The 14,006-nt window shown below is 36.6% G+C and overlaps 1 protein-coding gene across 3 annotated transcripts in view; it reads left to right on the top strand.

Annotated features, from left to right (window-relative positions):
* Positions 1 to 14,006, top strand: part of LOC114654627 (aminopeptidase Q-like) — a 93,760-nt gene that overhangs the window by 58,446 nt on the left and 21,308 nt on the right. For all 3 annotated transcript variants that reach the window (XM_051929419.1, XM_051929418.1, XM_051929420.1), the window contains 4 exons: positions 2,344 to 2,396; positions 3,137 to 3,284; positions 3,393 to 3,487; positions 7,141 to 7,251. In XM_051929419.1, the coding sequence (XP_051785379.1) occupies positions 2,344 to 2,396; positions 3,137 to 3,284; positions 3,393 to 3,487; positions 7,141 to 7,251 (407 nt within the window). The remainder of the gene's footprint in view (positions 1 to 2,343; positions 2,397 to 3,136; positions 3,285 to 3,392; positions 3,488 to 7,140; positions 7,252 to 14,006) is intronic.

Here is a 14,006-nt window from a genome sequence, read left to right as displayed (position 1 = left end):
CACCTATTGGTTGAAGTTTTGCTCTTGTCATGTCTGGTCTGTTGCAGCTCTCTGCTGGCAGGAGAACCAGTATGTGTCACCAACTAACTGCAGGTGATTCAAAATGCTGCGGCACATCAGGTCTTCAACCAGACAAGGCAGGCACGTGTCTTTCTTCTCTTCAGAACACTACAGCGACTTCCTGTAGCCACATGCATTAAGTGAAAATCCTTGATACTTGTCTACAGAGTAGTCAGTGGGCTTGCACCTTTATATATGGAGACGCTACTGAGGTCCGATGCACTTTCTTGACCACTCAGGTCTGCTGATGAATGGCATCTGGTGATAGCACTTCTGTGGGGTATCAGATCTCAATCCAGACTTTTCATGTGTACCTCCTAGCTGGTAGAAAAAGCTGCCCACCTCCATCTGAACTGCTGATTCTCTCACTGTGTTTAAGAAGCATCCACCAGACTGATGTTTACTGGATGATGTTGACCTCTTTTGTAAGTTGCTTAGGATAAAAACAGCTGTTAAGCAAATAAATGTAAAGATATGAATTCTCTGAAATCACTTAAGCTTTTTTTCTGATTCACCAGTACGAGAAACGCCCCCCACCCCAATATTATGTACTGTTTAACTTGTCTTTATGCCTATTTGTGCAAGATGTTGTGAAAAAAACACTCACTTTTACAACATTTTAGGACTATTTTGTTCAGGAAATTACACCTCTGTGATAAACAGAAAACTAATAGGTGTCTTCAGTAGAAATAACAAGAAGGATTTGAAGTTGTGCATACCACATCAACTGGTCCCAGGGATTCACCCCCTAATGGCATACAAGGGGTCAGATTTACTCCTTTTTCAGGAAAATAAAAAAAAAATAAGGATTAGTAATATAGGCACGTGGAGTGTCATTTTTATGCTATTTCAATGTTGCTGATCATGAATATGATGAAATTGTGATACCAGCCAATAAAAACATTTGAGAAAATTCTGAAGGAGTTAAAAGCCTTTCAGAAAACGTAATTAGAGATTGAGGCTGGGGAAAAGGGCATGATATACAGTTGGTAGTGTGTATGACAACTGTTATTTTAAAACAAATTCTTCAAGAAGATTTTGCACTAATTTTAGTAGAAATTACTTCTTAGGAAGAACATAGCAACTTCCCAAGTAGTTTACTTGAAATTAGCACCTAAGAGACATTTAATTTTCTATTTGGAAGCATTATGTGTACAAGAGATGTTGTTAGAGGAGTTTGAATATGATGTGATTATATGGTGAGTATATGCATTCTTTCATTCTGTGAGTTTTTTGTCTAAGCACTACTGATTCCATTTTGTAAATGTACAATGCTCAACCACACATCGTTGTCATCCACCAAGAATATCCAAACAGTAGGAGATCAACTTCTCACCCTTGTCAGTCATGCACTTATGCCTTTCTCTTATAAAACATGTGCAGGGCATTCTGGGATTTTACTTAGAATCTGATTCCTCTCTGGATCATTGTCTCTCTGACAGAGCTGGTGCACCTGAGCTCCACGTTTGTTCTTGTAATGGAATCAAGCGCAGTCCTTGTATGTGTAAAACATGAAGCAGACACAGAAAAAGGTTTGGGGCATGTATGCGACCTCATATAATAAAAATAAATAAAAAAGAAAATAATCTTTTAAGATAGGCGCCTGAATGTGAACTGACTCAAAGATGGCCGAACTTCTGGTCATGTGGGTTCCAGGCAGGAAGGGGCAGGTCCAGGAGGGTGGGCAGCAGAAGTGACTTTAGAGGGGAACATGTGTCAATCTCTTGTTCTGCAGAGGAAGGAAGAGAGAAGGCACTAGAACAAAGTACCAACCCCTGGTTCAGAGGGTAACTACCATCACCTTAGCCTTTAAGCTGCCCACCAAGCATATGCATAAGATTTACTGTATGTTACAATATTTTGTGAAGTAAAATGTTATCTATGGTTAGCATTATATACTATAAAATCAGAAGACAATAAATTAGCCAATGCAAACTATTTGTTGTGTTTTTTAACAGTACAGTATACTTTATTACACTGTATGACTTATGTGTTATGTTTTGTTTAATTAAAATGGGTGGAAATGTCATTACACCAACTGGTCATTATAATATGTAAGTCTTTCTAAAGATACACATTTTCAGCAGACATTTTCAGAAGGTTTAGATTTTTGAGTCAAAATCAGTATAAGAAATCTACAATATATTCTTGCCACCAATGTTTCTAAATGTATTTATCCTACCTAGATATACAGTATTATTTGTACCAAATACTTTAAATCAAGTTGATGCTTTTGTTGCAGTGCAGTATGTGTAATTTTGTTATTATTCCCATATTTTACAGATAATTCCACTATTTAACAGGGTATTTCTGCTTGGGGAAGTTTTTCATGTGCAGTAAGTATTTTAACCTTGAAAAGATAGTGAATATCATTAATGTCTCTGCAAAGGAAAGAAGCACAATGATTGCAGGTATGGTAGATTTTAATATCTACCATTGCACTAGCTGTAATAGCATTTGGAAGTGCAAGCCCATTATACCACATAATTAAAGTGGTAATATCTAAAAGTTATGAATGTTTAGAGCCCCGTGATGGACTGATGTCCTGTCCAAGGCTGTTTCTTTCTTCGCCATAGTGCTCCTAAGATAGGTGCTGGCTTCCCATTACACTGAATTGGATTAGGAGGATTGGAGAATGATAATGATGAGAATGTAACTCGGTAGCAGAAGGACCTGAGCATAAAGGGCAAGAGCCATGGCCAGAAGCATCACAAGAGGTGGACCCAAGGCTGCCAAGCATGATATATTGTTGAATCCATTTTTATTTTGTTTTTGTCCTGGTGTTCCATTTCACCTGAAAGTTGGTATTCAAAAGTAGAAATGTGCTTTTGGTGATAATATATTTTTCCAGCTTATTTGAAGTAGACAGTTGATTTTGAGTACATAGTGTTTATCAGAATATGTTACTTTTAAATGAATAATTCTTACCAAAAGTTAAGATGTGTGGAAGAGTATAAAAAGAAATCACACTGTAACAAGTAGTGTAATGTAATTAACTGACACTGATTTTTATTTTCAGCCACAAGTATACTGTACATAATGTATGGTTTACTTTTTGTCACTTTATTTCCCTTAGTTCCGAAAACGTGGATGTTGAAATTATACTCAATGCAACCAAATATTTGGCAAAAGAAAAGGATTTATTTGTGTGGCAAATGGTGCTTGTTATTGTGGAGAATTATATGGCTAAACTCCAGCCTTTCCTTCTATATGGGTCATTAAAGGTACTATATTTCAAATGGATCAAGTAGAAGCACATAACTAGTATTTGTACAGAGTGATTCAAAAATGTACTTATAAATGTATTTCATGTTTGCTTATTTTTTTCCCAGCAACATGTGTCAAATATGTTTTTACCATTTTATCAACACATCATGAACTCAATAGGAGGAGACATCATGAAAGTGGAGAAGGATTCATTTCTTCAGTAAGTATTTTTAGAAGTTGAACTTTTAATTGTGCATTTTTTAGGCATTTTAATATATTAGTCTACATAATTGCTAATGGGATATAGAAAATATTATTTAACTAGGGGGCTTCGCCCCCTGCTAGCTTTGCTCACCAACCCCCGTGTTTGGTTTTCCGGATACACACTTTTAAGATTTTTTTTTTCTTTGAATTGTTGCTATTTCATTAGTTTCACTTTTATTTCAGAACTTCTGTAAAAACAATATTTGTAATCTTGTGAGTCCCAATATGCTGAATCTTTTTAATGAGGTCAGGATAGGTTTCTCTGTTTGGAATTTCAGCACAGACAAAACGATCTACATCATCAGCAGTTAATAATTTTTTTTTTACAAAGTAAAAAAGTAAGTAGAGTTCTGCATTGGACTCCTGTCTGTAAAGTCGTGCTATTTTCCTCTCACAGTTCCAACAGTACATGGGGTTACCAAGGTGATACCCCAGCTTTTGTCTAGGTTTTTGTACAAGGGCTAGACAGAATGTTTTTGACTCCTGGGGTAAATGTAGCTTTTTAAATAAACAGACAGATAAATATATATACATGAACAAAGTAACCAATAAATGCATGTGCGGTAAACTCAGATTTTGAAATTCTCAAGATTCTTTATTTGTCACATGCATAGTTATACAGGACAACACGCAGTGAAATGAATCCTGATCCGCTTATCAAAAACTGTGCAACGTTAGAAGAATATCAGATTAACAAAAAGTCATAGATTGAAAGATAACAGTATAGTAAAACATAATAAATAAGTACAATTATGTGAATAAAGTAGAATTAAGTGTTAAGGTGCAATAGTGTAGTAATTATTGTGCAAAACCAAAGTTAGACTGGTGCATAGTTAAATGGGGCAGTTTGTTTGTTTGCACTACTGCGATCTTTACTTTCTTTTTTTATATTTTCTAATTTTCCTACTTTCATATCCTTTAACTTTCTCCACATGTGTATAGCGCTGTTTTTTTTTTTTTTTTGTAGCCTTTCTAATTTCACTGGTTTCATAGTCTCTAACTTGCTCTGCATGTGTTTAGCGCCAACGTTTGTAAACGTCTTTATGAAGTTCTACTTTGTCTTTTACTCATTGTCTTTTAATTCTGAGCCGTACAGTACAATATATAGAACAGAATAAATCCTCAATACAGTATAAAAATAAAAATTCTAGAAGTACGGAGATAGAATTTCACATTAGATGATATCACATAATATGATTTGGATTTGTTTTAAGTCCTGGAGACCTCATTCATCAAGCTGCCTCCCCCATTTTGCCATTCTACATCTGAAATAGCGCTAGTCTGATGAAAGGACCCCTCATTCCCACGTCCCCACTCATCAGGGATGACTTTACCTTAGGCAGGCAAACTACAATTTAAAGAGATTGTTATTTTCTTGTGAATTGTTACATATGCATTATTTTCACTTTTACTTTAAAAACTGTTGTAAAAACAATACTTTATGTCCTGCCCCGCGCGAGGTTACATCTCTTTCTTCCCAGATGTATAATACTGCTCGTGTTGTGAAGGGTGTTGCGGCTGAACGTACGCTAAGGATATGCCTTTGGATCATTTGCTGTCTTTTTGCTTCTTGCTAGCTGCCTCTTCTGCCTGTCGCATGTCGTTGTTTTAAGAGTTGGGAACACATGATGCTTGCCTGCCAAAAGCAATCCAACAACTGCTAGCTTAGAGGTCTGTTGACTTGTTTTAAATGATGGCTCACTGCCTGGTCTCGCGTGACGTTGTAAAAGCAATACCTGTCTTTTATTACTGGCCCCGGGTGTGTTTGAATTTTTTCTTGCAGGATGTATAACGCTGCTCGCGTTCGGTTGGGGTAGCTGCTGTCGCAGCTTTCTCCACATGTGTATAGCGCCGTTTTTTTTTTTGTTTTTTTTTTGAGCCTTTCTAATTTCCCTGGTTTCATAGTCTCTAACCTGCTCTGCATGTGTTTAACGTCAACATTTGTAAACGTCTTTATGAAGTTCTACTTTCTTTTACTCATTCTCTTTTAATTCTGAGCCGGATTGGACGTGCTTTTTTTTCAATTCCACTTGTTCCGGGCTGATAATTACTTTCCTTATTTTCTGAATTTGCACCTCGATTATTCTTTTTTGCTCTTTTTTCTGTCCAACACATTTGAGTCTCTTTTCTCCGCGCCTGATTGGATGTGCTTTTTTTTCCATTCCACTTGTTCCGGGCTGGTCATCACGTTCCTTATTTTCTAAATTTGCACCTAGATTATTGTTTTTCTTTTTAGCATTTTTTCTCTCCATCGCTTTTGGGTCTCTTTTCTCCACGCTTTTCTTTCTTCTTCATTTAATTGTCGACGTTTCATTTCTACCCTATTCATTTCATTTCTACCCTATTCATTTCTACCGTATTGACCTTATACACTTTATATGCACTAAGAGCCCTGGAGCTGTGTGTGCTGCATGACTGCCTTTACACTACTGATTTGTTTTTTTTTTGATATTGCTTGTAAGTAGGGTGTTGTCTTGCAAGACTCTCGTTCTGTGTTCCTGTGAGACGCACCATGGCAGGTATCTTCCGAGAAGATCACGTATCGTAGACTATCAGGACAGGGGACAGGATTTCTTTTTATAATAGAGAGACATACGTCTATAACTATAGGAGATAAATGAACCAAAAATACCATATGGAATTGGCAAAATTTCAAAATTTAGGTGTTAGGTCTTCTGAAATGACCGTACTTGAATACCAGAATGAAAAATGAGAGTTTTCACATGGCCCAAAACTGTTATTTCAACAGGATGATTATCAGAATTCAGCTTGCACTTTTTGAAAATACCACTGACCAATTTGGCGATGATCTGAATGTTTAACAAAATATAATCAAAGAAAAAAACTATAGAGACCACAAAGCTGAAGTGTGTTCAGTCTTACCAAAACTATACAGTTAAAGTTGGGAAAAATATAGCTTGGTCTGATGTTTCTGTTGAGGCACACAGATGATGGGTCCAGAATTTTGTGCCGGCCGTATGAATCCTTACACCCAACCTGCCTTATATCAACAAGCTGTTTTGAAAGCAAAAGTAGGCACTACCCAGTATTAGTGCTGTAATAATTTCCCAGGGAGTGTATACACACACACATACTGTATACACATATACATATAGCCCTTTAGCTGCCTCCCATATATATATATAAATAAATAAATAAATATAAATAGTTAAGTGACAAAACAAGATTAAAAGTCTGGGGCACCCGAAAGCAAACCCTGTATATTAAAGTACGCAGAATGTGTAAAAAGAAAATGCATGGTACTATGCAAGTGAATTGTTGCAGATTTTCAAGACGATCTGCACTTAAGATGGTGCCATCTATGAGGAATTCTGGGAGGAAGAGATGGGTCCGGGTGGTCTGACCAGAAGTGACGTCAGAGTGGGAGAGGTGTCGATCTATATTTCTGCAAAGGGAGAAGGAGAAGAGAGAGCATTATTAGACAGTGCCCCCTTGTGTCTTGTCGGTAAATCACACTTACCTAAGCTCCCCAAGCAATATACAATATATATATACGTATAGATAGATAGATAGACATGTTGAGGAATTTAATAAGGTGAACAACACTTTCATTATTCATTCTGTGTTCCATTTTTTCTTTAACACAAGGGATCAGATGCAAAGAGTGATGTCGGTGGCTTGTTGGCTTGGATTTCATGAATGCTTACAAATGGCATCTAAGATCTTTAGAGAATGGATAAAGAATCCTACTAAAGAAGGGTAGGTATATTTTGAGAAAATTGCTAAGTAATATATTTATGGAATTTTGTTAACATTGACTCTGTTAAAGAACCAGGTATAAAGCATAAAATAATAAAAATAATCTAGTTGGGGGCATATACAGATACAAAATTTATTTTATTAGTTATAATAATTTATTACGAATGTTACTGTATGTAAAATACAAACAAGGAGGTCCACTGAATTTTATTTAAGCATGAATACAATATAAGTAAACTAATTTACAACTTGTAAAATGTTTACAGTGACATTTTCAAATGCTGATGAAGACAAACATTTTAATTTCATCTGTCTGTCAAGGTCAAAGAGAGGTTGACATTTCCTGGTAGTAAAGGGTGCAAGATAGAAAAAGCTCTTAGTCTATTGCAGGATACATTCACACACCCAATCACATATACTCATTGTGGTTCAAACAACCTTACACCATGCTTTTAGGCAGTGTGTGGAAACAACAGTGATCAAATGATACATACTGTATGTGTATAAGGGTAAAAAATATGTACATCCTACACAGAAGGCAAGCCATCTGTGAGCCCAGTTGGAGACCAAGTGCTGCACCTCAGTATTGCTGTCACTGTAAGCACCAAAGTGGGGACATTCAGTAGGGATACCAATGTTTACACTAGTAGTTAAGTAGCAGTGCTATTATTGTTGCTACCCAAAGTTATTAAATTAGTAGAACATCTAAAAATATTATTCTCCTGTTTTTAATATCAAATCCATCAGGGGTTCTAAGGAGGCAAAGCAGACTGCAATAACTGTTAAGAGAAGCAGCAAAATACAAAATATACAAATTTTCTCAGAATAGTAATAATAACTACAACTAATTTTCAGGGTGTGTGACAAGAGAAAAAGACAAAGTACAGTATATGTCTTATTGCAGAAGGTAAGAATTGAAAGTCGTTTAGTAGATTTAAATGTCCATGTATATAAACTTAGTATTCTCCAGCAGATACACAATTTCAATTATGACAGAATAGCAACACCTTTGTACTATCAGATCAGGACTGGTCTTCCTAAAACTAGAATATTTTTTAGTTGTAGTCTGCTGTGTGAGTGCATGGGGGTGCTCTATCAAATAGTCTATAAACTCTTCAAATACATTTTCTGTTTCAGACAAGTAGAAATGCTTTTAATGGTCAATAATAACAGCTCAAATTGTAAAGTTTTTTTTTCAAGAGTTAATAGACTCCTTGGCTGTCTCCCTATTTAGCAGAGTGGGAGTTTTATTAGAGTAAAACTTTAAGAATCAAATGGCAGTAATACTTTGATTTTACAAGTAAAACAGCAGATTTTTTATTTTAAATAAGGAGGATAAAACATGACTTATCTTTTACACTGATAAGTGCTGCAGCCTCACAGATGCAATATCTTGTTTTGAAATCCATGTATTCATGGGATTTCATTCTACATCTTAAATGATTTTGAGTTGATCTGTGTTTTTAATTTGGCCCAGTATGAGTATGGGTGTGAATGGCTACTGTAATGCACCAGTGGCCTCCCCAGAGCTGTTTCCTGCCTTGTACTCAGTGCTGGTCACTGCAGATTTTTTGATAGTGCCTGAAAGCTAACAAGTGTCAAGCTGGTCTCTGCAGAACATGCACTGGTGCTGTCAGAACATAACTATCTTACTTGCAGTGTGTGTAATTTTCCATTCTTATTTTGCTTTATTAAGTTTTCATGGTATTTGAGTCATTCTAGCATTTACAATGATCTTCTTTTAAACTGTGTACAGGGGATTGTGGTTCCTTATTATGCTCTTGTACTTAACTGAAGTGCTAATTAAAATGTAAGTATTTGGATTTGATCTTTGATTGTTAATTTTGTGTTTGAGTTTGCTTTTGGTTTTGAGTCAAAAAAGACTTTTTTTATGATCTAACACTATATGACCTCAGCTTAAAAAAAGTTAGTACTAAATCTGAGTATTTTCTGTTTATTTGTACTGTTCAGACACACTTTCCTGCATGAGGAGGATCACAAAGGGAAACTGCAATGATAATACACAACAAAATTCAGGAAAGATTAACACTTTTTTCACTGTAAGTCTAGCTAAACGAAAAAGCAATGTTAACTTCTAGATGGGCTAGCTAATTTGATTGCCTGACACTCCCCAAGCAAACACAAATAATATAATCCTCCCTTTCACTCATTAGTAAATATTCCTTAATATTTTTTTCCTTTGTACTTCTCAATATCAGTTTTCTTGTGTTATGAATTTCCAGTTTTCAACCTAATCAGTTCCGGCTATGACTTTTTTTTTTTGCCCTTACAACATCCCATGCGTTTTTGAAAGCAAATACTACTTGCCCTTCTTAGCAAGGATACTAAATAAGAAAAAGTACTACAGAATTACAATCTTTGACTTAAAGTCATTTTCAGGGTTCGTAAAGGACATTTCCATGCTAACATACCTTGTGGCCACTTCTTGATCTTGTCTGGCCATTTTTTTTAAGCTGTACACCCTTAGCAGGGTCCTGGAGGGTGCATGGGAGTTTGCCCAACCAGTCTACATGTGTTTTGTGGACTTGGAAAAGGCGTTTGACTGTGTCCCTTGTGGAATCCTGTGGGGGGTACACCGAGAGTATGGGGTACCGGACCCCCTGATTAGGGCTGTTCGGTCCCTGTACGATCGGTGTCAGAGCTTGGTCCGCATTGTCGGCACTAAGACGAACCCATTTCCAGTGAGAGTTGGACTCCGTCAGGGCTGCCCTTTGTCACCGATTCTGTTCATAACTGTTACAGACAGAATTTCTAGGCGCAGCCAGGGTGTTGAGGGGGTCCAGTTTGGTGGACTCAGGATTGGGTCGCTGCTTTTTGCAGATATTGTCCTGTTTGCTTCATCAGGCTGTGATCTTCAGCTCTCTCTGGATCGGTTCGCAGCTGAGTGTGAAGCGGCTGGGATGGGAATCAGCACCTCCAAATCCGAGACCATGGTCCTCAGCCGGAAAAGGGTGGAGTGCCATCTCAGGGTTGGGAGCGAGATCCTGCCCCAAGTGGAGGAGTTCAAGTATCTCGGGATCTTGTTCCCGAGTGAGGGAAGAATGGAGCGTGAGATCGACAGGCGGATCGGTGCGGCATCCGCAGTGATGCGGGGTCTGCATCGGTCTGTCGTGGTGAAAAAGGAGCTGAGCCGTAAGGCAAAGCTCTCAATTTACCAGTCGATCTATGTTCCTACCCTCACCTATGGTCATGAGCTATGGGTAGTGACCGAAAGAACGAGATCGCGAATACAAGCGGCTGAAATGAGTTTCCTCCATAGGGTGTCTGGGCTTTCCCTTACAGATAGGGCGAGAAGCTCAGTCATCCGGGAGGGACTCAGAGTAGAGCCGCTACTCCTCCGCATCGAGAGGAGTCAGATGAGGTGGCTCGGGCATCTGATCAGGATGCCTCCTGGACGCCTCACTGGTGAGGTGTTCCGGGTATGTCTAACCGGGAGGAGGCCCCGGGGAAGACCCAGGACAGGCTGGAGGGACTATGTCTCTCGGCTGGCCTGGGAACGCCTTGGGATTCTCCCGGAAGACCTTGAAGAAGTGGCCGGGGAGAGGGAAGTCTGGGTATCTCTGCTCAAGCTGCTGCCCCCGCGACCCGATCTCGGATAAGCGGAAGAGGATGGATGGATGGCCATTTTGTCTGCTTACCCCATTATAATATAACATTTATTTTCTTCAGTTTGCATACTTTGCTGCTGTTTTTGACCTTACCCCATGATGCTCAAAGCTCTTTAGTCCTGCATAGATTACATTAGCTTGTAGTTGTCCTAGAATGTTTTACTTTTAAACAGAGACAACACTGAGGTGGTCATCATTGGAAATGATTCTCATAGAAAATATATCCAGGTTTATTTTGATTACCTATCTTTGAATGTGAAAAACTATATTAAGAATCTTGGAGTCACTTTTGACAGTGATTTCAGTCTGAAGAACTACGTTAGTAATGTCTGTAAAATGACTACCTCTTGCATAATATCTCCAAGATCCGCAATGTTCTCACACTGCTGAAAGAGAAAAACATATACATGCTTTTGTGTCATCTGAACTGGATTATGGTAACATCCTCTTTTGGCCTACCAATGAGCTTTATTGCAAACTTACTGTGAATTAAGAATGATGTGGCCAGAATCCTTACATGTACAAGAATGAGAAATCCTATTACACTAGCAACAGTAAATCTCACCACTGTTTACCTGTGCCTTTTCATTTCAAGACTTTTAAACTAATTTACAAATTTCTTTGTCATTTCACCCCTCTCTGTTTCACCAATGTGACTGTTAGATATATTTCCACCAGATAACTTAGGTCATCCAACAACAATGTAGTGGTTGTCTCTAAAATTCAGCTGAAAAGCAACAAGACAACATTTAATTAATTTGGCCTCAAGCCTGATGACCTGAGTACTATTAATACAATCAGCACCTCAATAAAAAATGTAAAAGTATTATTTTAATATTGCTTTTAATTAGTTTTCTTTTTTTATGAAAGTTTATTTGACCTTTTCCTTTCCTTTTCTTCCTGCTGCATTTTAAATTGTCAGGATGTTGCTTGCAAGCCAGTTTGTAAACTTTATTTTTAAAAAGTCCAATAAAAATAGTTATTCTTTATTGCTAATAGATAGATAGATAGATAGATAGATAGATAGATAGATAGATAGATAGATAGATAGATAGATAGATAGATAGATAGATAGAGGGTTTTTAAATAATAAACAGAAGTTATGACACCTGTGCAAATTGCAAGACTTAATTTACTTTAATTGCTGTAGAACACCTAGGTTATAATCTATTAGTTGTTCCCTGAAGTAGGCCCATTTGTAATATTCTGAAATTACCTTTTGTCAGTTATTGCTAATCTAAACTTTAAATTTAAACCCCTGTCAGTTTCATTACTACCTTTTCACCATTTTAGGTCGTTCATTGCATTTCAACTGATTAAATTTGAAGAAAAACTGAGGTGTTCTAAAACTTTTTGCCAGTAGTTTCTATACAGTATATAATAGTATAGTATAATATAAAATAATAGGACAAGTCACATCTTTATATTATTATTAATACACGTATTTGAGTAATTTTCAGAAATTATTAATATAAAGACATGACATTTCTCATTATTTTATACTTTACAAGCATAAACATAAATAGTATCATCTCTAGAAATCTAATATCATCACAAAAATTACTAACAAATACTGAGCAAGTTGAGGAATTACACTCTTTTGTTGCAAATTGATTTGTAGAATAAAATTCACAGACATGACTTTATTTATATTTATAGAAGGAAAAGAAGTTAATTTTGTTTATTATTTTTAGATGTAGTCACATATAATATATAAAAAGCATGCATTTTAATTGCCAAATCTGTCTGTCCATCCCAGATATTCCCAGTGGACCAATTTTGTGTAAATTTGGCACATATTCTTCAAGGAAATTTGTCAAGAATGTTTAATTTTTGCTGATGTATCTTAAATGGAGTGTATTGTTCAAAGTTTTGAAACTTCAAAATCTCCTTTTGAAAAACACTGGTGATTTTTCAAACTTGACTGTCTTAAAACAGAGAAACATTCTGTGCGACTTAAGTTATGGATTAGTGTACTGTTTCAAATTTACGTTGAGACAGATCACTTCAGCTTAAATATTTTGTATATTCCCCCCACTCCCCTTATCTTGCCTAATACCAACACCTGACAGCAAAACATGTCTCCAGTAGAGAGCAGCTTGTATACCAGCTCACTTCTACTACTGTTTGAGGTAAATTCACCATAAAAGTAAACAAAAAAAACTCCATCTAGACATGAATGTAAGGGTAAAGGAATTATGCACTGTAAGCATTGCTTTGTAAGTGTAGGGTACAAATATGTACTCAGTATTTATGTTACATTAAAACAATCTCATGGTTGCATTATCTACACATGATGATTCAATATTTCTCTCACACTACAAACATATTTTATTAGTAAAGCTGCATACCTGCTCTGCACTGTAATCCAAAGCAGCAAACAACCTTACCTTGGGACTTCAACAGTAGTTTTAACTACCATTGGGAACTTCTTTGAAAAATATATGTTTCAGAAATTTGAACTTCAATTACTGACAGAGCGTCCATAATCAATAACTAGTATCAAGACATCAGTCAATCCTATTTCTACATCACTTAAATTGGAATCTGCTGTCTATGAAAGCTATTGAGCCACCACAAGCCTATCTGGGCTACATTTACAACCCCATGACATTGTAAAATGCTGTTAAACCATGTATTTAATTTAGTCTACTGACGCCTGTAATTGCATTCTATTATTATTTATATTTTTTAATATGAGTAATATTGTTACATTTTTGTTACTAGTATTTTCTTTACAAAACTCCTTATTAAACACAATGTGATAAATGGCACTTTAGTAGGAAAAAAAGTGAATTGCGCTAACATTCAAATCAGTTAACTTAGTGTAATGCATACATTTGTAACTTGCCACCTTCTCTACTATTTCATGCTCCATCAGGAAACATCTTTCACATGCTACATAAGGGCTGAAGCATCATGCACACAAGTGCAGCTAAGTATGCATCTGACTTAACATTGTAATTAAACCAACAATTTATGAAGTCTGTCTCTCCATACCTGTGCTTAAACTTTAGGCTGCGTTCAAACAGGTTACAAGCTTTCCCGAAGTTTTGTTATGTCTTTATGTTTATAGTGTATCTGTATGTATAGCCATTGTAAGTATTACATGTAAAGCATGTTTTG

Source organism: Erpetoichthys calabaricus, chromosome 7, assembly GCF_900747795.2.
Source record: "Erpetoichthys calabaricus chromosome 7, fErpCal1.3, whole genome shotgun sequence".
Lineage (NCBI taxonomy): Eukaryota > Metazoa > Chordata > Cladistia > Polypteriformes > Polypteridae > Erpetoichthys > Erpetoichthys calabaricus.
The sequence above is the reverse complement of the archived record's forward strand: the minus strand, read 5'-3'. Positions and strand labels throughout refer to the sequence as shown.